At 37.3% G+C, this 21,339-nt stretch overlaps 1 protein-coding gene across 6 annotated transcripts in view; it reads left to right on the plus strand.

Moving 5' to 3' along the window:
* The window catches only part of ATP8B4 (ATPase phospholipid transporting 8B4 (putative)), a 276,289-nt gene that overhangs the window by 85,115 nt on the left and 169,835 nt on the right, over positions 1 to 21,339 (plus strand). For all 6 annotated transcript variants that reach the window (XM_006168771.3, XM_027768395.1, XM_027768394.1 and 3 more), the window contains one exon: positions 19,338 to 19,410. In XM_006168771.3, the coding sequence (XP_006168833.1) occupies positions 19,338 to 19,410 (73 nt within the window). The remainder of the gene's footprint in view (positions 1 to 19,337; positions 19,411 to 21,339) is intronic.

Below are 21,339 nucleotides of genomic sequence, written 5' to 3' on the forward strand. Positions count from 1 at the left end.
CTAAACCACAAAGGCCTTAAGGAGGTTACAACATTGACTTTAAAAATATAAAGTCTTCTTTGGATCTTAACATCTAAAAACTAAGAGATCAAAATATTTCAGTGAATAAATTTGATTTCTATCAGAACTTAAAGGTTGTCTATACCAAACCAAACAAATGTTTTAATAGCATTTATTGATTAACTACTTATCCCTTATTAATTTTTTCTCACTGATAATTTCTACTATGGGGGAATTTTGCTTGAGACTTCCTGAAATAACATCAGTGGATTAATTTCTTCCATACATTTTAAATTGGTGGTTGATCTGTCTGCTGTGGGTAGAAAATTAAGCAAAAGTTGAAAAAGCATGAACAAAATATAGAAATAACTCCTGAGTGGGCTACATGGTGGTGCAGTGGTAAAACGCAATGGTCTGTAAGGTTGACCTACATGGGAACGTTCTGGGTTTGCATTTAGAGACCCCCTGGGTATACTGGGAATGCACATGTGTTTATGATCTAGGGCTGGCTGAGGCTGGGGTGGATTGGTACCTCAGGACCTTGTTGGGGGTTCTTTCTGTTTCTCTCTTTCTCACTCATGGAATAAATAAATAGTATTAAAAAAAGATAAGAAATCACTCTTGATCTTACTACCTAGATCAGAGTAAACTATAGTTTAATTTTGGATACATTTGTGTGTGTGTATATGTGATGTGTATTTTTTTGTGTGTGTGTGTGAGTGTGAGTGTGTTATTATTTAGACAAAGTCTCACTGTGTGGGATCCTCCTGCCTCAGTCTCCTAAGTAGCTGGGGCTACAGGCATCCAACACTGTGTCTGGCCCCCTAAGGTGGGCCAGGAATCAAACCCAGGCCTTCCATGTGTTTGAGGCCTATCAAGCAGCAGCATTCAGAATATGCTATGGCAGCTGGACCTGTGGATGCATTTCATTGCTCCTTCATCCCTCCTACTCCATCTTTGCTTTTTCCTATCTTCTTCTTCACATAATATTCATTTTAAAAACAAATATGATTGTTTTATATGTTATTGCTGTGGTTGAAGTGTGTGAAGATATGTGCAAGATGACCTGTGAATGTGAGCTTGTTGGGAACAAAGGATCATCGCAGGTATAGTAGGTAAAAGATCTTGACACATGATCATCCTGCATTAATGTGGATCCTAAACCTGACAAGTATCTATAAGAGGAAAGCAGGGAAGAACAGACACAGAAAACAAGACAATCTGCAGATGGACAGAGATTGGAGTTACATAACCTTGAGCCAAGGCGTGTTTGAGTATACCAAAAGCTAGGAGAGAGGCACGAAACAGTCTTCCCTGGACTCTCCAGAGGGATGGATCACACAGTCCTGCTGATATCTTAATTTTAAACTTCTCACCTCCAGAACTGTGAAAGAATAAAGTTTTGCTGTTTTAAGCCACATAGTTTGGTGATTTGGTTCAGCAGCCCTGTTAAACTAAGACTCACTAGTGTTTAGCTTTTTCTTGACAGGTTCTGTGTGAGTGTTCATTCTTTCATTCAATAGACATTGTTAACTGCCTTCTATGTCGGACAGAATGCTATATATTGGAGATAGAATTAAGTAAGACAAAATTTCTTCTCTGAATATACTGCAATTATATCTATATGATAGGCTTAATTCTAGAATTGTCACGATATAAATTTCATTTTTTCACTAAGAGCTAGGGCACATGAGCAAATTGAATCTTCTCATAAAGAATATGCAGCTTTCAGAAGTTCTTGTCAGCACACAAGTTCTGTAGACAAACCAATGTAAGGTGGTAGAAAATTTTGGTAGGTTTTAAGAGTTTGGTTGGGAATTGTTCTTTGAAACTATAACTAAGTTGAAAATTGGACCACCTTTAAACATGGCCATTATTGTCAAAATCTAAAATCTAATTAAGGTCATTATTCTCAAGAACTGAAATATAATTAAATCTAATATTTATCATCTCAAGCACTTACTATTATTACTTTGTATTGGAAACATTAAAAATTCTCTCAGCTCTTTTGATATATACAACAAATTACTATTAACTATAGTTAATTTACTTTGCTATATTAACACTAGGATTACACATTGTATTCATATACTAAAAAAAAATTACACCATACCCCATAAATATGTGCAATTATTAGGTGTCAGTTAAAAATATACTTTAAAAATCCCAAAGTATTTCCTTATTCCATGTAGAAAATTTTCTTATTCTCTCTACTTAGTGATATTTGGCAAAGATTAGATGTGCAATGCTACAAGGAAAATAGAAGATAGTGGCAGAGAGCATAGAAAGTAGGATTAATAATCTCTAAATTAGATCTAAAGACTCAAGAGAGATGAGGAAATTTGGGAGCCATGAAAAGTGATATTGTCAAGCAACATGTGGAAAGAAAACTCTGGCACTGGCATTGCGAACCAATGACTAGAGATAAGAAAGACAGGAAACATTTAACAGAGTGATACTGAACATTGTAAAAAAGAAGGAAATGATTCTGACGATGGAGAAAGAAGATTTTGAGGGTGTGAAGAAAGCTGATAGCATTTTCTAATGGAGAATATATGGTGTGATAAAATATGTTCTAGAATCTTTGGGAAAGAAGCAAGTATTTCTTTACAATAAATACCTGCTGAATTTTAAATTTGCTTAATGTCCAGTGTTAAGCCCAGTATGGGAGAGTTACAGGGAGAAAGAAGAAAAGCTAAATATTGAGAAATGGAATTGAGATTAGAGAGGACTCAGACATTAGGCAAGATACAAAGGGCTATGTTGGCAACAGGGGAAGCATTTTGGTAAGAAAGTCTGATTTGCTCTGTGTCAGTCAATAGGTACAATAGGGGATATCATTGTCTCAGAATGTTTTAGTCTGAGTGATTTATAAGAATAGAGGTTTATGTAGTTCATAATTTTAGAGGTCTAAGGTCAAGGGGACCGTCTGGTATGATTTTTCTTCTGGGAAATAATATGGTTGATAACATCACATGGAAAGACAGTACAGAGCATATGTCTGTGTCTCCTTATAGCATCCAATCACTGGGCCCTGACCTCATCCTAATCTTATCCCAAATGCCTTACCTCTCAACACTATGGTTGGATCAAATTTTTACTCTCTTAGAACTGGCTCCCAGCTAAGATCAGCCTTTCAAAAACTAATTAAATGTTGGGGTAAGAGGGAGGGGAAAGCATAGGAGAACTGGGGAAGATATCAGTATAAAGGACCTCTAAAGGACCTCAGTTTTTTGTCTATAAAACAAGGAGGAAATACTCTTCATTATTTTTCAGTCTTTATTGTATATTTCCTGTATGCCAGGCACTGTGTTAGTTGCTGGAAGCACATTTTCTCATCATGAAATTTAATATCTATTGGTGAGGTAGATTTAATAACAGATCTGCTAAGTAGTGTGTAATTACAAACCAAGGCAAGTTCTACTAAGGAAAAAAATATGGTTCTAAAGAAAAGTTTTGTTATTGTGGTGGTGGTGGTGGTGGAGGTGGTGGTGGGGTGTGTGTGTGTGTGTGTGTGTGTGTGTGTGTGTGTGCACAGGCAGAGGTAGGATAAAGTGAGGCAGTTTAGGAATGGGGCTCTTTGAGGAAGTAGTAAATTTAAGCCAAGAACTTAATGACAACTAGGAGTTAACTAGGCAAAAGTGGTGGTGGTGGTCGTGGTGGTGGTGGTCGTGGAGAGAGAAATCTTTGGGATGGGTAGAAAAGCTCCACACAGAGGCAACAACACATGCGAAGTACCTGTGGAGGCAGAGAGGATGGTATATATGAGAGACTAAGTGGAAGAAGCCCTGAGAGTAAGACTGATCGAAGAGCAGGATGAGATGGGGCCGGAAAAGCAGCCGGAGGCTAGACCATGCAGAGCCTTGAAGACCACAAAGAGTTAAGTCTTTTCCCTAAGAGCAGAGAGGATCCATAGAAAGGGTTGTCTTTGGAAATCTTATATCTGCTGCATGGGAGAGAAGCCAATGTAGGGGCCAGGGCAGATGGTGGGGACAGGGTGGCTGCCTGCTGCTGTACTTGTCTATCAGCTCTAATTACTCCTATGAGTTGAGGCAGAGAAAATTCTGAATTCCCTTCAAAAAGTCAATAGTGCCCAGCATGTAGGTAATATTTAATAATTATATGTTGGGCAAGCAAAATGCATTTAAATTAATTAAATAAATCTTTTCAAGGCAAAAGAAGAATATTTTAAAGGTATTTTTCTCCCTTTATTCCTGCAAGTAACATGGGGCTAAGGGAGGTGCTCATTTATTGCATGTTCTGGGCACATCACTGTTTTCTGCCACTGTCACTTGAGAATAGGGGACCCCTTGCATATAAAATTCATTTTTAATCCAAGTTTTCTGTGTTGCTGGAAGTTTCTTCACAACTGATGCCTCCCAACTTGGTACTTTGGATAGTGTCTGATATTAAAAAATAATTTAAAAAAGGAGTTAGGTCTGTTTGGGCTTCATTTTTGAATGACCTGAGCTCAAGATAGTACAAGTGCTCTTTGACTTATGATGAGGTTACCTCTTAACAAGCCCATCAGAAGCTGAAAACACGGTAGATCAAAATGCTTTTAGTACCCCTTACCTACCAAACATCACAGTTTAGCTTGGCCTATATTAAACTGTGCTCAGAACACTTACATTAGTTAGGCAGAATCATCTAACACAAAGCCTATTTTGTAATAAAGTGTTGAATAGCTCACACAATTTATTGAATAATGTACTGAGGGTGAGAAACAGAATAGTTGTATAGATCGTCAAAGTAGGATTTCTACTGAATGTGTATCGCTTTTTCATCATCCTCAAGTGGAACCATTATAAGTTGGGGGCTGTTTGTTCCTGAAGCAGTGCTTACTGTTTCATTCGCAGCTGCCCCGGGTTTCAGCACGTCGGACAAGCAAACGTGTGGAAACTTGGGCAGCCCTAGAGCCTCAGGTAGAGAAGCAGAGATGGGCATGCTGGGATCTGCGGGAGGCTTTTCCCTCACAGCAGCATTTTCGGAACTGGCTGATGATCATGTTCACCCAGCTGGCCTCCTCTGCTTCCCTCGCCCCTTCCCAGTCATTGTGCTGAGAGCACTTTTCCCCTTCACACTGCTAAGTTTAAGGCTTTGTTTTCAAATCAAATGCTCATCTGGCTGGCTTCCTGAGAAATCACATGTGGAGGGTTGTGAGACCAGGCAGGGAATGGTGCTTCTGGAGAGCAGGTCTGGAAACCATATGAACTGTAAATAGTTTTAAAATGTTGAAAAAAAAAAAAAAGAGAGAAATCTTTCTGCCAAAAGGGAAGAGCTTAGGTTTGTTTTCTGTTTTTTGTTTTTTTTTTGGGTCTTTTTTCTTTTTAGACTTGGTTATTATGTATCTGTTGGAAATTACTGACCTCTGTCATACAGTCTGTTTGCTGTCTGCACTGTTGAAATGGGACTAAGCCAGATTTTACCCCCTGAGGCAACACTTATATTATTAGAAATAAGATTCGGGGTCACAGTACCATGAGTTAAATTGTCAGGTATGTGACTTTAACAAAAAGTTGCTTTCTTCCTCGTATTACTTCCTTCTGAAACATGAGTGATACAAAAAGGTTAATAATTTTTTAAATAGCAGAAATTAATTTTCCAGTAAGAGCAAGACAAATCAAAACACAAGAAAATAGACATGATTTCCTTATTTGCATGTCATTAGTTGCCTAGTGTACTACAATGACACTTCTTACTTTGAGAAATATTTCTCTTTTTCACCTGATCCATGAATTTTATGTGTATATTCAATTATTCTTTTAGGCTCTATTTCTAGGGAATCTAGATGTAAATAAGATTTTTTTTTTAATTTTTAAAAGGTTCTTAATACATATTGTTAAATTGCTTTCCAAGAAATTTGCGCCAATTTATCCACCCCCATTTGAACAAGTGGACGTAGTTTTTTCATATCATCATCATAACTTCAAGTATTATCTTTTAAAAACTCTAGTTTAATTTGGTAAGTATAAGTAGATGTTTTATTAAATTGTTAATGATGAATTTTTTCAAATATTTTAATATGCTTTTATTAATTTTCTGTGACTTGTTTACTTTATACTCATTGCCAATAATTAGCCTGTAGAAAGTTTGAGACTGTGTTTAAAATTTTGTTATAAGTTTCACCAGCGGGAAACAATGACATTCTTAGGTTGCATACAGCGAGAGAGCTTCAGGGTCTCTACTGATACAGGTTGCAGATTAAGTAATGTTTCTTCAAGCAGGACCGGGGTTGTGCTAAGCCGCCCATGCTTCTGTCAATTTTCTTTCCATAATATAGTGCAGATCAAAACAGATTCCTGTGGAAAACTCTTTATAACTTCCGTATTCATCTTTACAATCAAAGCACCTATTTCAGTGGAGCCTCCAGCTAGCTTTTTAATATGATCTTCAATCATACAAAATTACCTGCCTTTCTTAAACCTGCAATGTGTTCTTTCCCTTCTCCATCTTTCTTTATTAAAAATTTTATTTATTTATTATTACTATTTTTAATTTGATGAGAGAGAGAGGGAGGGAGGGAGGGAAGGAGAGAGAGAGAGCGAGAGAGAAAGAGAGAGAGAGAGAGAGAGCGAGCGAGAGCCACCAGGTCCAGGACTTGAACCATAGTCGACCATGTGGGAGTCCAGTGCCTTGACTATCATGCTACCTGTTGGCCCTCCCTTATCCATCTTTCATCCATCAGGGCTCACTATCTATGTTACCATCTATGGAAATACCTCCAATATGTACTTCAGGCAGGTAGAATAGTCAGTACCCTTTTTAGGGTCTCACAGTATATTGTAAATGTCACCAGGGTAGAGCCAAACATAGCATCTTAGAAGCTAGTCCATTTTAGGTGCTCTTTCTTGACTGGCTGTTATGGCAGAACAGGGACTATAATGGGTTTATCTCCATTGCTTGGCTCACTGCCTGACATATAGTAGATGCTCAATGTTTGTTAAATTTAGCAGAATCCGCCCACTTTTCCTTTCAAACAGCAGTGCGCATTCATGACACAGATCATAATGAAGAAGTTGGAAATGTAAAGGTATGACAGAGATTGTTCTCCTGTAAGTGGTGCATCTTGACTTGATAGCAATATAAAACATAAGTCAGATGTACACCATCTATGGAAAATTAATAATGCTTTTATTCTCCTAACTGTTATCCTTTGTCATGTAATGATTCATCCTTGTCCTTCCCTCTTTCTATACTTTGCAATTATCTCTGCTACACTTCCTTTTTTTTTTTAATGGTGAAAAAGTGTGTATTTAGAATTAGCCAGCTGCACTCGCTTTAGATAATCCCAATTTTATTAGCAACACCCAAAGCATCATAATCAGGAACCAGTCGAACATATGCCTTCTTCTCTCCATCAGGCCTGATTAGAGTGTTGACCTTGGCCACATCAATATCATAGAGCTTCTTCACAGCCTGTTTGATCTGGTGTTTGTTGGCCTTGACATCCACGATGAACACAAGTGTGTTGTTGTCTTCTATCTTCTTCATGGCAGACTCGGTTGTCAGGGGGAACTTAATGATGGCATAGTGGTCAAGCTTATTCCTCCTGGGGGGTGGTCTTCCGAGGATATTTGGGCTGCCTCCGCAGCTGAAGAGTCTTGGGCCTCTGGAAGGTGGGCCATATACTGATCTTTTTTTTTTTTTTTTTTTTTTTTTTGTGGCTGTGGACACCTTTCAGCACTGCCTTCTTGGTCTTCAAAGCCTTTGCTTCAGCTTCAGCTTTGGGAGGAGCAAGAGCTTCCTTCTTCGCTTTCGGCGCCATCTTGGCAAAAAGTCTGCTACACTTTCTTCGGGCTTTCCCAGAAGGTGTGCCCATGTGAAACTATTACATCAACTACTAAGCACACTATATGAATGACTACACAAATAGTTTCTTCATTCAAAATGCACTCAACAAATAACAAGTACATATTTGTGCTAGGTATTGATTATGTACTAAAGATACCGAAATGAGCAGGCCAGACAAACCCCTGCCCAAATAAACCTATATTCTACTGGAGAAGACAGATAATAACAAAATCTGAAGAAATAATTTGATATCAGATAGTTATAAGTGAAACAAATAAAATAAGCCAAGATAATAAGACAGTGATAGAATTGGAGGTAGGGAGATAATTTTAAATAAAGTGTACAGAGAAGGACCCTTGAAGAGGGGAGATTTGAATTCAAAGTGAGATGGCTATGCTAAGATTTTGGGTAAAAGAAACAAGTGTAAAAGTTCCAAAGTGAGAAAAAAAGCAAAACAAAACTTGGCAATAAGTTTTCTACTATGATTAGAATATTATGACAAGGGGAAGTTGCCACTGGAAGATTTTTAGCAGGAAAATGATATGAATGACAAAAAGATTTTTCTGTCTGCTATGTGATTGTGGACATCAGGGGGAGGGAGGCAAGTGAAGAATGGGGATGATAAATTTTGTTTCTTATCGTTGTTCAAGTGAAACAATTACACCATGGACTTAGGTGGTAGTAATGAAAAACGTAAGAAGCAGGACTCTTAATCTATTTCCATTTCTATCTTCATCTCTGTCTCTGTCTGCCCATCTGTCTCATCTGTCTTTATTATTGTCATCTGCCATGCATTTTCAGACTCACACACACATAGAACAGAACAATGAACCCTTATCTGTGGTTGCAGCCACCATCAATTTCCTGTTATTTTGATATCAACACTCACTTTTATTTTATAATTTTTTATAGTTTGTTTATTTTTTCTGAGAGAGAGAGGAAGAGAGAGAGAGAGAGACTGTACCCCTCAAGAAGGTCTTGAATCTCTGATTCACCACTAGCTTCAGCTAGTCCTGAATTACAACCACATGTGACCTCCCTGGTGTGGGAGGTCACTGGACATGAACAGTGATCTTCTCACATGGGTTAGCCTCACAGAGACTTGCATTTTACTGTTGTACTGCTGTCTGGCCCCTTGTTTTCTCGGGTATTGAAAAAGCAGATCCTGTATGTTATAGTATGTGATCAGTATTTTAGTATTTATCTTGAACATATAAGGACTTAAAATATATTTAGCCATAATACCATTACCATACCCAGCAAACTTGCAGCATCTAATACCCACAAACTGAGAAGCATTTTGAAAATAGAGACTGTAGTAGTGCTGTTGTGTTGGGTGTGTGGGAGAGAGGAATCAAGAGTTCATAGGTCTTGGCTGAGGTTCTAACATGAAAAACTAAGGAAGATGTGTTTTTGTGGTATGACTGTTTTCTTCTTTGCCTTGGAAAGCAGAGTTCCATTAAGATGTTATTCTTTCTGTAGACTAGGTATAGAATGAGTGTTTGAAACTTAAGGGAGAGGTTTGGTTTGAAAAATATTAGTATGTAAGTCATCTGGCCACGTACGGTAAGATTTAGACCCTCCATAGTGAAGAGAGGAGCTTTGGGGCACAAGTTTGAAGATGAGAAAAGAAAGGTCTGGCTAAGGATTTAAGATAGAGTGAAGGAGTAAGAGGAAACCCATGTGAATGTAGTGTTCTAGATTTAAAGCAAAAACAGTGTTTGAAGAAAGAGAGATTGGGGACTAGCAGTTAGCGTAATGACTACGTTGCTGGACTTCCATGTAGTCGACCATGGTTCGTGTCCCGGACCTGGTAGCTTAAAACTCACACCAGGCACGTGTGCGTGCATGCCCAAGATCCTGAGAGGAGAATGGAGGAGAAGGGATTGCGGCGTGGCCATAACCCCGGGGGGTGATTTCTAGCTTTCTGTCTCTCTGTCTCTCTCTGTCTTTCCATCAAGCACATGCGCCCTATGGCAAAAACCTCTCAACAAAAAAAAAAAAAAGAAAAAATAAAAGAAAGAGAGATTGACTAACTTTGATGAATAAAGTGAAGACTGAGAATTGATTATTGGCTTTAGGAATATGAAGGATAATGAAAGAGGCTGAGTTGCGGGGGTAGAGAAAAAGTCCTCTTTGTAGAGAGAATGGGCGGTCAAGCAGTAAAGATATAGGTATAGATAGCTCTTTTGAAGATTTGAAATAAAAATCAGAATGTATCATTCTTATAATATGATGCTCCATATGATGAAAAGCTAGTTATAATACTTTAAATGTATATATTATTTTTACAGTTTACAAAACGCATTTATAAATGTCTCATCTTAAACTCACAAATGTCATGCTAGATTGATGTTTAAATGTCAAGCGAGTTTATGTCATTTTAGAAACCTCAATTTTAATGAATAAAGGGGCATTCTGAGGTGTTGATAAGAACCGATTCTTGAGGTCATAGTGGATAGTTCCAATTTTGGTCAATTTCTTGCCCAAAGTGAAATGGTTGATTGGTGGCGAAGCTTGGACTCCACTCATGTTTTCTGATTATTATTGCTCACTATTACAAGAATGCTTCTTTTCATTGGACCATCAGTTTTGTACCTTCAGCACCTGCTGAGAGTGTACACTTCAAAAAAAATTTTTTTGCTCTAAGGCACATGCATTTGTCAGAGAGAGGCAGAAAGAGAGAGAGAGAGAGAGAGAGAGAGAGAGAGAGAAAGCACCACCTCCCCCTCAGTGGGAGATGGCCATGCCATAGTCCCTTCTCCTCCACTTTCTTCTTGGGATTTTGGACATGCACAAACATGCACCCAGCCTGATTTTTCAAGCTGCCAAGTCAGGGACACATGTCAGCCACACAGTTGACCATGTGAGATCCAGTGCCTTAACCACCACATTCTCACCCAAGAATGCAAAGTTAAAAAAAAAATTATTCCAACTTTTGGTATATTCTGAAAAGATTCTTTTTCTTCAGGTATTGGGATATTACTTACAATGTTATCTTTAAAGAATAGTTTTCTAGGTTTTGTTTAAGCAGATCATTAAGATTTGAATTTAGGGTCAGCTTGGTGGTGTGGTGATTAAGATGGCTGGATCCTACATGGCTGACTGCGCTGGTCAAGTCTCAGACCTGGTGGCTTCAGATACTTGCCAAATGTATGTGTGCATGGTAAAAATCACTAGAGAAGCATGGAGAAGGGATTGCTACATGGTCACCTCCCCTGAAGATCTCCTTCACCAGGGACCAGCAGTTAGCATAATGGCTATGTCGCTGGACTCCCATGTAGTTGACTGTGGTTTGCGTCCTGGACCCGGTGGCTTAAAACTCATGCCAGGCGCTTTTGCGTGTGTGCCCAAGATCCTGAGAGGAGAATGGAGGATAAGGGATTGAGGTGTGGCCATCCCCCCTGGGGGGTGATTTCTCGCTTTCTCTCTGTCTCTCTCTGTCTGTCTGGTGAGCGCATGCGCCCTATAGCAAAAACCTCTCCAAAAAAAAAAAAAAATCTCCTTCACCAAAATCACCATGAACACATGTACCCTATAACAAATTTTTAAAAAGATTTGACATTCATAAATTTAAAACACTCCCTTGAACTTTCTTTTTATAATGAAGGTGCTGAGGGTACAAAACTGATGGCCCAGCAAAAAGTGTTCTAGTAATAATGAACAGTAAGATTTATTCTGGTCCTGAACGAAATATGAATGACATAATGGCTAAAGCCTCAAAAGAGGAGATACTTTACTAACGACCATAAGTAAATCCTGATTGAAATCTGTTGGCATGGTATTAAGTCATGATTCTGAGAAGACAAATCTAGAGGGACCAGAGTAATACAGTCCAGGCATATAGTTTTCTGATGAGCTCACTGTACGTGGGGACAATGCTTGGAAGATCATAAGGAATGAAAGTTAATATATTCTTTGTTAGACAGTCTCTCTGGTCTATCAGTTTTTCTCACTGGGCTTTTGATGACAGCTCCATGGCAAACAATCTAACACTGAAGTCATTCTCCTGAAGTACAGGTATTCTTCATTGTTGACTGGGAGAATATGCACATGCTCTAGGTATCAGAAGACGAAGATGACTTGCGGTTATTTAAGAACCAGATTTTATATTTTCTCACCAGTTTTTCAGTTCTTTGATAACCACAATCTGTATCTAATTCTATTGGGTTTCAGAAAAGTCATGATGCATAGAAACAAAAAAAAACATGTCGTGACCTTTCCGACAACCCAGTGTTTGTAGCTTTGACTCTCAGCATAGTGTCTAGTGTGCAATGTTAGCTTTGTGCATGTACTAGTGGTCTTGAACTCATTAAAGAAGAATGATGGAATCTCAAATACCAGTTTATGATTACTTAATTTACATGTTATCTTATTTCTGTAGAACCAAATTTGATAAACATTGCAACTTACTTGAAAGTGACATTTTAAACAATTTAAAAAAGCGTTTAAGGGGACCAGCAGGTGGCATGGTGGTTAAGGTGCTGGACACTCCCACATGGCCGACCACGGTTCGAGTCCAGACCTGGTGGCTTCCTTTCTCCCTTTCCCTCTCTCTCTCTCTCTCTCTCTCTGTGTGTCTCCCTCTGGTCAAATTAAAAATAAATGAATGAATAAATAAAATTAAATAAATAATTTTAAAAAGAGTGTTTAAGACTTGGGACCAGTAGATGGTGTAATGGTTAGGTCACTGGACTTCCATGTAGTTGACTATGGTTGAAGTCTTGGACCTGGAGGCTTAAAACTTAGGCTGGGTGAATATGCATGTGTGCTCAAAATCTCAAGAGGAGACTGGAGGAGAATGGATTGTGGAGTGATCATTCTCTTTGGTGGGTGATTTCTTGCTCTCTGTCTCTCTGTCTGTCTATCTAGTGAGCGCACCCTAGAGCAAGTATCTCACTTAAAAAATAGTGGTAAGGACTTATAAGACCACAAGTCTAGAAAATAAATAAACTCATGATCCTCCAGGGAATTCCTTTAGTTGTACTTTGTGCTGCAAAATTGGGACTGCTGTTTTCAGAAATACCATATTTCTCTGACCAGAGCAAACCAAGTCACAGCACTGAGAGAGTTTTCTTTGCCATTTTGGTGTGGCCTCTATTATTACTTGGCATGTTAAGCAATTATATATATTTTAATTTAATAGACTTTTGGCTTTCTCTTAACCTGGGCCTAGCAAAAATATAACACAGGTCTTTTACCCTGGAACCAAGAGATTTAGGTTTTCTTTCACTCCATGGGGGAATCTATCTTCTTTTGGGGTGAGATAGATTTATTTGTTAGTTAGTTAATTAGTTTATTTATTTATTTATTTAAGCAGGGTTATTCACCATTGAGCTGAATGAGTGTGAATTCTCTAATTTCTTGAAATAATTTGTGGTCGCTTAGGAGAAAGTTATTGATCTACTTATGCAAACGGGATTGTAAATTTTTTTTCATGAATATAACTTCTTCATATAAGTGATATTTCAGAAATAGTGACTTACCCTCTCCCCCATAGATGTTATTCATAGGGTATTGGTTAGTTAGTAGTTATTTATAGACTCTTTATAATGAATAGGTATATGTCTCCCAGCTTTACTTACTTAAAACTGTTGGAAAAGTTGGTGAATTATGTGACCCAAGATTTTACAGATTTCCCCCCTAAAGTTTTTGTTTTGTTTTAAGCTTTTTGCCAGAGGGTGTATGTGCTTGCCAGTGAGAGACAGTGAGAGGGAAAGTAAGAATTCATTCCCTAGGGAGGATGGCTATACTGCAATCTCTTCTCCATTCTCCTGGGATTTTGCACATGCACACACGCCTTTCGCATGATTTTCAAGCCACCAAGTCCGGGACTAGAACTGTAGTTGGCCATGTGGGAGTCCGGCACCTTAGCCACCATGCCACCTGCTCCTCCTGCTCCACAAAGTTTTAAAAAATTGAACAGGAGGGAAGCACGAAGATTCATGTTATCTGCACATAGTGACTTTGTAGAATTGGAATTGAAACTAAAGAAAACTGAGAGCTTAGAGTTAAAAAGGAAAATTATAATAACATGAACACGTCAATAGCAGAATTGAGAAATGAGCTCTCATTTTATAATGGTTCTCTGTTGTGCAATCTGAATCCTCCCCAGAAGTGCAGAACGTTTTTCCCACTTAGCAGGAGACCTGCCCACATACAGTTCTCAACCATCTCATCATCCACCCAGATCCTCTCTAGGAGTTGCTGTTCGCTGGGGAGGGTGTTTTGCTTAAGGTCGCCCTTCTTTTGTGAAGTAGTTGTATATTCAGTGATTAAATGATACCAGAGTGTAAAGGCCTAGCCTCCTCGATTCAATTCTGAAAGCCCGTTCTATGTAGTATGACCTCATCTTAACATCTGTAAAGACATTGTTTCCAAGTAAAGTTGTATTCTGAGGTTCTAGGTAGATAGGAATTTTGGGACACACTATCAAGTACAGTAAAAACTCAATAGCCAGTGTTGAAATTACAGGGTAGAGTCTAGGGATTTTTTTTTTTTTTGCTATGAAGAAATCTATAAGTCTCCACCTTTGGCCAAACTAAACTTCTTTTGGTTTTCTACATGACATGTATTCTGGGGCCTTTGCACATGCTGTTCATATACTTTCTCTGCCTCATTTACCTGAATAAATTTTCCACACCTCTCAGGTTCTCTAAAGAACCCTCTGCAAAGAATCTTAAGAAATCTTTTTAGACAACCCAGCAGCTCCAGAGCTCTGCATGGGCTTGGCTGATCTCTTTGCTGTGACTGCATCAACAGCTCCTCTTCCCTTTGCCCTGCTGTGCTTCCTTCCGTCTCTCACAAGTGTTAATCCCCAGAGAACTTGCCAATCAACTTCCACAGAGATCTCCCTCTGAATCTGCTGCCCAGGAACCTGACCCAGACCTAGATGACTGTCTTTTCCCCATAGATAATCTAAGATATTTTCTTCAGGATTCATGCAAGGGGGTGGGGGTCTTCAAAAATTCATGGAAATGTGTATATAATAAAAGTAAGGTAGACATGGATTTTGATCTTTTTTCCATCTAAATGAACTTATACTTTAATACCACTTTTCCATGGAATAGTCTTCTTTTGAGATAATTTTATTCTAAATTTCTGTAGTCTTGTTATCAATGAACAATCTATTAATGAACTTCTACTATGAAATTACAGAAAATAGAGATTTTAGGAGTTTGATTTAGGGGAAGACTTTTAGCTTAGGGAAATGAAACATTTTCTGTAAATGTTCAATCAGGCTTATTGTTCAGGTAAAACTTAGTAAGTAAATTGATCATTTTGATTATAAAATAGGAGGGCTAAATTGTGTGTGTGTTTCTGCATCTAAATAATGCATAGTAGGACTTACACAGATTTATATAAATTAGGCAAGGCATCTACTATATAAACTTGATTACTTTTTCTCAAAAAATTATTAAAGTTATCCATGCTGTATGACTAATCTTTCAACATCTTCCCTTCTTCCTACCCTTCCCCTGGTAAAATTGGTGAGAGAGCATCTTCAACAGCTGACCACAGACCACCCTGTGCAGTTTTGTCTCAGCATTATCATTTTGCTAAGATTGAGTGAGAAAAAGTAGGGAAACATCTGTCTACCTCCAAATAGACTCCTGAGATCTGAGCATCGTGTTCATTCTCATTGTAATGAGACCCTGTTCACCAATCTGTTGTTAGAGGGTTAGGGTTCAGCTGTATGTTCTACTCTAGTGCAGCCCTGACAGCACTGGAATTGAAAAGAACCAGAAAATGCTGCTGTCCACTGGGCATTTGTTTCAGGGAACCACAGCTTCAAGGTGTGTTTGGATTGGCTTGCTTTAGACACTGGGAGTGTGTACTAGTGCCATAATCAAATTCCTTCAGCTCTGTAAGTTCCACTCTCCAAGCAGGCAATATAAAATTAACATAGAAAATAAAATTAAAAAGAACAATGAAAATGGATTTATTAAGAGCATAGACTTCATAGCCAAACAGATTTGAGTTCTAGTCCTGGCCCTGCTGCTTATGTGTGACATTGGCAAGGTGTTCTGTTCTTCTACTTTTTTCCACCCTAATTGATCTTCAAAACATGATGAAAATTCAAACTGTACTAGAGTATACAATAGAAATAAAGTTTCCCTTCCATTCCAGTTCCCCTCTTCATTTCCTTTCTTTAGTGACAGTCACTGAACTATATCTCGTGTGACTTTCAAGAAATTTTGTATTGTATGTAAACACATTTGTAGGCATATACTTATTCCAAGACAGGTGATAATTTCACCTTGCATACATGGTGTTTTGCATGTGCTTCTTTTTAACCTAATAATGTAACTTGGAGAACATTTCCTTTTAGCATGTATAGATAGGGGAAGTCAGTTATATCAACTTTTATTCTCTTCTCTCTCCAGTACCCCAGCACTTCTGTAGCTTTTGAGGATATTTTCTTTTTAGAAATCCATGTTGCTGATGGTTAATCAGGAGCATTAGAATATAGAATGGTTAACAGAAGTCTTAAAGAGCTATGGAAGATCCTCCCTTATGCCTCTAAGTTTCAGCAGTGGGTTTGGTGTCTTGTTTGAGGTAAATAATTTCTAGCCACTGGAGCCAATAGTTTAGTGACTTGGAAAATAGAAGTTTCTACCTCACTTTCAGGCTTGCATTTCCTCAAAGCTTTTTAGCAAAGCTTAGCAGTCCTTAATATGCTGTGTCTTATCAGGAAGAAGCAGGTTCAGACCAATTTACCAAAAATTATTATGTGCAATTGCCACCGCTCATTTACTTTACTTAGGATTCACTTACTTTACTTCGAATTCACTTACTTTACTTCGAATTTAGATTTTCTGATGTTCTGAGAGTAGATATATATTAAAGTTATTTCCTTAAAGTAATCCCAGTTGCTATTATTTGGCAGTTTAACTCCAATATTTTATGGTGCTTTTGAAATACAAGTTTTATGAATTTTTTTGTTAAATATTGGGTATTTAGTGATTGGCTCATGAGTTTACTCAGGTAAAGGCTATCTTATCACCACATCTATTTTTGAAAAACCTGATTCAAAGAGGCATTAACTAGACTAATTTCCTTTTATCATCTGAAGTAATTATTATGATGGTACTGAGAAATTAAGTCACATTTTAAAGTCTTGGAATCTCTTGATTGAGGGCAATTAAATGTTAACTTGTTTTCAGAATATTCATATACTGCAGTTCATCTACAAGAGTGACAGGGCTTTCCATGACAAAGACTCAAAGCTTGAAGGTGCTGGGTCTATGGAGCCAAGTGTCATGAGGCCATCCTGTGTTCTTCTAGCAGAGCTCTAAGGCAAGATTGCTCCAAACATGAGCCCTGAGAACAACTGCACCACTCAGGGAGAACCAGAGAATGTCTATTTTCATTGTTTCAGGCTGATGACAAAACCCAGTCTCCATACAGGTCAAAATCTTACAAACCTAGAAATGCTTGAAGGTGAGCTTTAAAGTACGTCTTCCTGCCTACCCCTTCAGTCCCATTAGGATGTCTTACTGTCCATGGCGGTGGTAGTGAGTAGGGCCAGAAAAATGGTTTGATTCAAAATATAGACAATTTAAATTCATTTGCAGGTCTTTATCAGTTTATGCTTGTACAGTAATTTTTGGTCACTTAGGTTCCATAAATGCAGACATACTCTTTTCTGTCGATTCACATCTACTCTTTCTGAGATACTATTCCCTGAGAAATGTTACAAATGCTGGAAAGGAGGTACCCACAAGAGGAATAAACCAGCATATAATCTGTACCTGTAAAAATTAATAAAATGAGATTTAGAAGACTTTGTAGGTACTCCCACTGTTGTCGAACTAGATAAAATGCAGAAAAGTATGGCACTGGAAAAATGATTGAATTCTGGCTAGAGATGAAAATGCTGCAATTGAAAATTTTCCAGAACAACATGTACTTGGAGCTGTATTAAAGAAAAATTCTCTGAATGCTGAAGCCAAATGACCCAGCAGGGTTGATAGTGTGAGGCATATTTCACAGATGTATAAATATTTAAAACTGTTTTCCAGCCTGTAAAACGAGTAAATTAGATTAAAAAAAAATTACAGAGTGAAATTAACCTGCCTACCTTAACTTGTTGGGGAAACCTGCCCTACTCACTCCAGACTTTTCTCCTAAAAGGGAATCTCTGAGAAAGAAGTTTGATGAAGACTTCCAACTTGGAAAAAAAAGCTGGTTTACATTTCATAGAATTTCCGAAGGAGTGATTAGCATCACGGTATCCTGCCACAGGTGGTCTGTTTCCAGAGAGCCTGTCTGACTTTGGGCAGCTCTAACTTGCTACCAGGGGCCAGATCCAATGGATACAATAGTTTTTCATCATAAACCCCTTTGAACTTGGTGGAGAGTGGACTTGGGGCTCTTTTCTACTCATAAGCTTCAAAGAAAGCAGTACAGCATGTTGGCTTCGTTGTCCTCTATTTTGAGCTGTTGATCCCAGCCTGTTAGGATGCCACCGAGCCCATTTTTCAGCCCAGTGCAATGGATGTTTTGTAGGTGGTCTTTTTCATGTAGTCTTCCAAATCTTTCTTTCTTACCCATTGTTTTTGTCCTTTCCATAATTTTAATTTTTTTCTCCCTTACTTGAATTTTAGCTATTGTTCTGAAGCACTCTCCTTTACTCCTTCACTTTTTGCCTCCGGTTAAATAGACTTCTGAGACAATGGCAGTGATGTTTGTGTATTTATTAATAAAGAGTTTGAAAAAGAATGTCAATTTGTTAAGATTTCATACCTGCTGTATAAAGCTGGCACCATGAGGTGGTTGAGGAGTACACAACCAAGAGTTTGATATCTTGAGTTTAGTCCAGAGGTACCACTAACTCACTAAGTATTCTTGGACAAATCGCTTAACCTCTAGGCCTTTGTTCCCACATTGCTCAGATAAAGAGCTTTGTTATATAAGGCCCTTCCTAATTTAACATTCTAGGGAAGTCTTTTCTACTTCTGTTACATGATTCTACTTTGTGAATCTATTCCCTTGATTATACTTTTGATTGTTTTTTACAATCATAATAGATTTTTATAGTATTTTGTGGGTGAAATACACAGCAGTTTAGTAAAGGATATAGAATATTTGAACCTAATAATAATAATAATTATATATATAGATACAGTTTTTTAAACATTGTCACAATACTGTTCAAAATTTTATTCAGTTTTTCCAGTTTTTCTAATTGTTTTCTGTTCCAGAATCCCACATTACACTTATTTATTTTTCCTATTTTATAATTTCTTATTTCTATTTTATTGTTGTATATCTTTATGCATACAATATGATGTTTTAGGGTATGCAGTGTGTGATAATCAAATCAGGGATATTAACATAGACATCGTTTTCGGTAAAGAGCCTTACATTCTGTGTTTGCTATTTTTGTGGGATGGTGTTTCACAGCATGCATACAGTGCGTAATTATCAAATCATGAATATGGACATATTTATCTTCTTTAACATCAAACATTACACTATTTTGTTGCACATTTAATAATAGTCTTTTTCCACAAATTTTTTTTTGTTTTTGTTCTTAGATTGCAAAATGAAAAATGGATGAATGTCAAAGTTGGAGATATCATTAAATTAGAAAATAACCAATTTATTGCTGTGAGTATTCAATGTTGTTATGTTTTTATAACATGGTAACCCTGCTAAGACTGAATGATTATCATTTGTCTGTTTCTTTAGGGATATTTAAAATTAACAACTACAAAAGATTTTAAAGTAAGATGTCAATAATTTTATGTAAGCAAGAGTTAAAAAATACTCCTGGGGGCTGGCAGATGGCGTGGTGGTTAAAGGCTCTGGACTTCTACATGGCCTACTGTGATTTGTGTCCCAGACCTGGCAGCTTGCTTTCTTCCTTTCTCTCTCTCTCCCTCACTGTTCCACTCTGGTCAAATTAAAATAAGTTAATAAAGTTAAATAAAATATTAAAAAAAATGCTCCTGATTACCTTGAAAATAATTTGTTGTCACATAGTTAGTGATTAGTACTGTTAATATTATGACTATACAGTTAATTTACAATATAGTTAAAGAAAACAAACTAGAGAAAGAGGAAAGGTAAGTTCCTTCCTGGATAATCAGAAAATGCTTATTGATTATGCTGATTAATAACATATTAATTAATAAGGTCTTACTATCTATACTAAATGCACTGTAATTTCTATTCTCGAGATACCTATGTTGTAATTTCCTTAATAAAACTCAAGGGGTTAGTTCAATGAGTAAAATATGAAGGGACTTCAAAAAATTTATGGAAAAATGGAGTTAAGGTACTAGTCTTTTACTGGAAAAATTTTTGAAATTGATGCATAGTTTTTAATAATATGCATTTTTACTAACTTTTTGAAGATCCCTGGTATATGCAACTAACTATAGTTTAAATTATGTTTAAAGTGAAAAAAGCTATCCTGTCAAAAATTAAAAATTTAAATTACTGTACTGTTTATATCAAATAGATTACGTATGAAAATTTTTTGTATTGAGTGCAATTTTGTGTATGAAGTTGTGCACTTCATTAAATTTGAGACATTTTGCCCAGAAAGTAAAGATATATCCCAAGAACTATTTACAAGAACATCAAATCGTTAAGACTTCTGTAATAAAATCTACTCTCAGAAACAGTGTTCTTTCATTAATGTACTGTGTATATTGAATTCTCTGGAATAGTCCAGGCTAAAGGGGACTACTCAGAGATAGACCATTCACTAAAGAGATCACTCTTTAAGTAGGAAAGTGACATTTTATTTCTCTGGCAGCCTCAATGCTTTGGAAAATAGTTGGGAACCAAAAATTAAGCAAAAGTGTCAGGACAGCCAAAATAGAGGTTTTGAAGTTTACTGTGGCTTGGGCTCCTTATATGTAGGACAGTCTTCCAGGGTCTCATTCACAGTCTATTTACTTTTATATTAAACATAATTAAAATTAGTTTAGCTAGGTTATTTTCCAACCATTAAAGATTAGAAGCACTACACCAGAAGGCAGAGTCTGTTACACATCCTGTAAGTGGGATCAAGGCAGATACACTGCAAGGGCACGGGATGGAGAACTTGCTAAGAAAGAACTGAATCTTTGATTCATTCCTACAGTGATAGCAAATTCTTTATCTTCCTTGCTTTTGGTTGCTCCATATGTCAAATTAGAGTGCTAGAACACCATGTGATCTCAAAGATGTCTAACATACTGTGATTCTCTATGTCGAGAGTATACTAAAAGATTCATGAAAGTGCATATTGATCTATCTGCCTGGTCTTTAGCATTTTATCCTTTGTTGGATTTTAAAGGACATTCAGTAAATGTTGGTGGAATGAATATATGTTAATATTTTGTAAAAAATAAAGACAGAAGAAAATGAAAAATGTATATAACTTTTCAAAAGTTAGGATATTCTGGGTTAGTGGGAAGGGCAGTAAACTATATGTGTGTGTGTGTGTGTGTGTGTGTGTGTGTGTATATATATATATATAGTTGAGGGTATACATATATATATATAGTTAGTTGAGGGTGTGTGTGTGTGTGTGTGTGTGTGTGT

Source organism: Tupaia chinensis, unplaced genomic scaffold (genome assembly GCF_000334495.1).
Source record: "Tupaia chinensis unplaced genomic scaffold, TupChi_1.0 Scaffold146140_1, whole genome shotgun sequence".
NCBI lineage: Eukaryota > Metazoa > Chordata > Mammalia > Scandentia > Tupaiidae > Tupaia > Tupaia belangeri.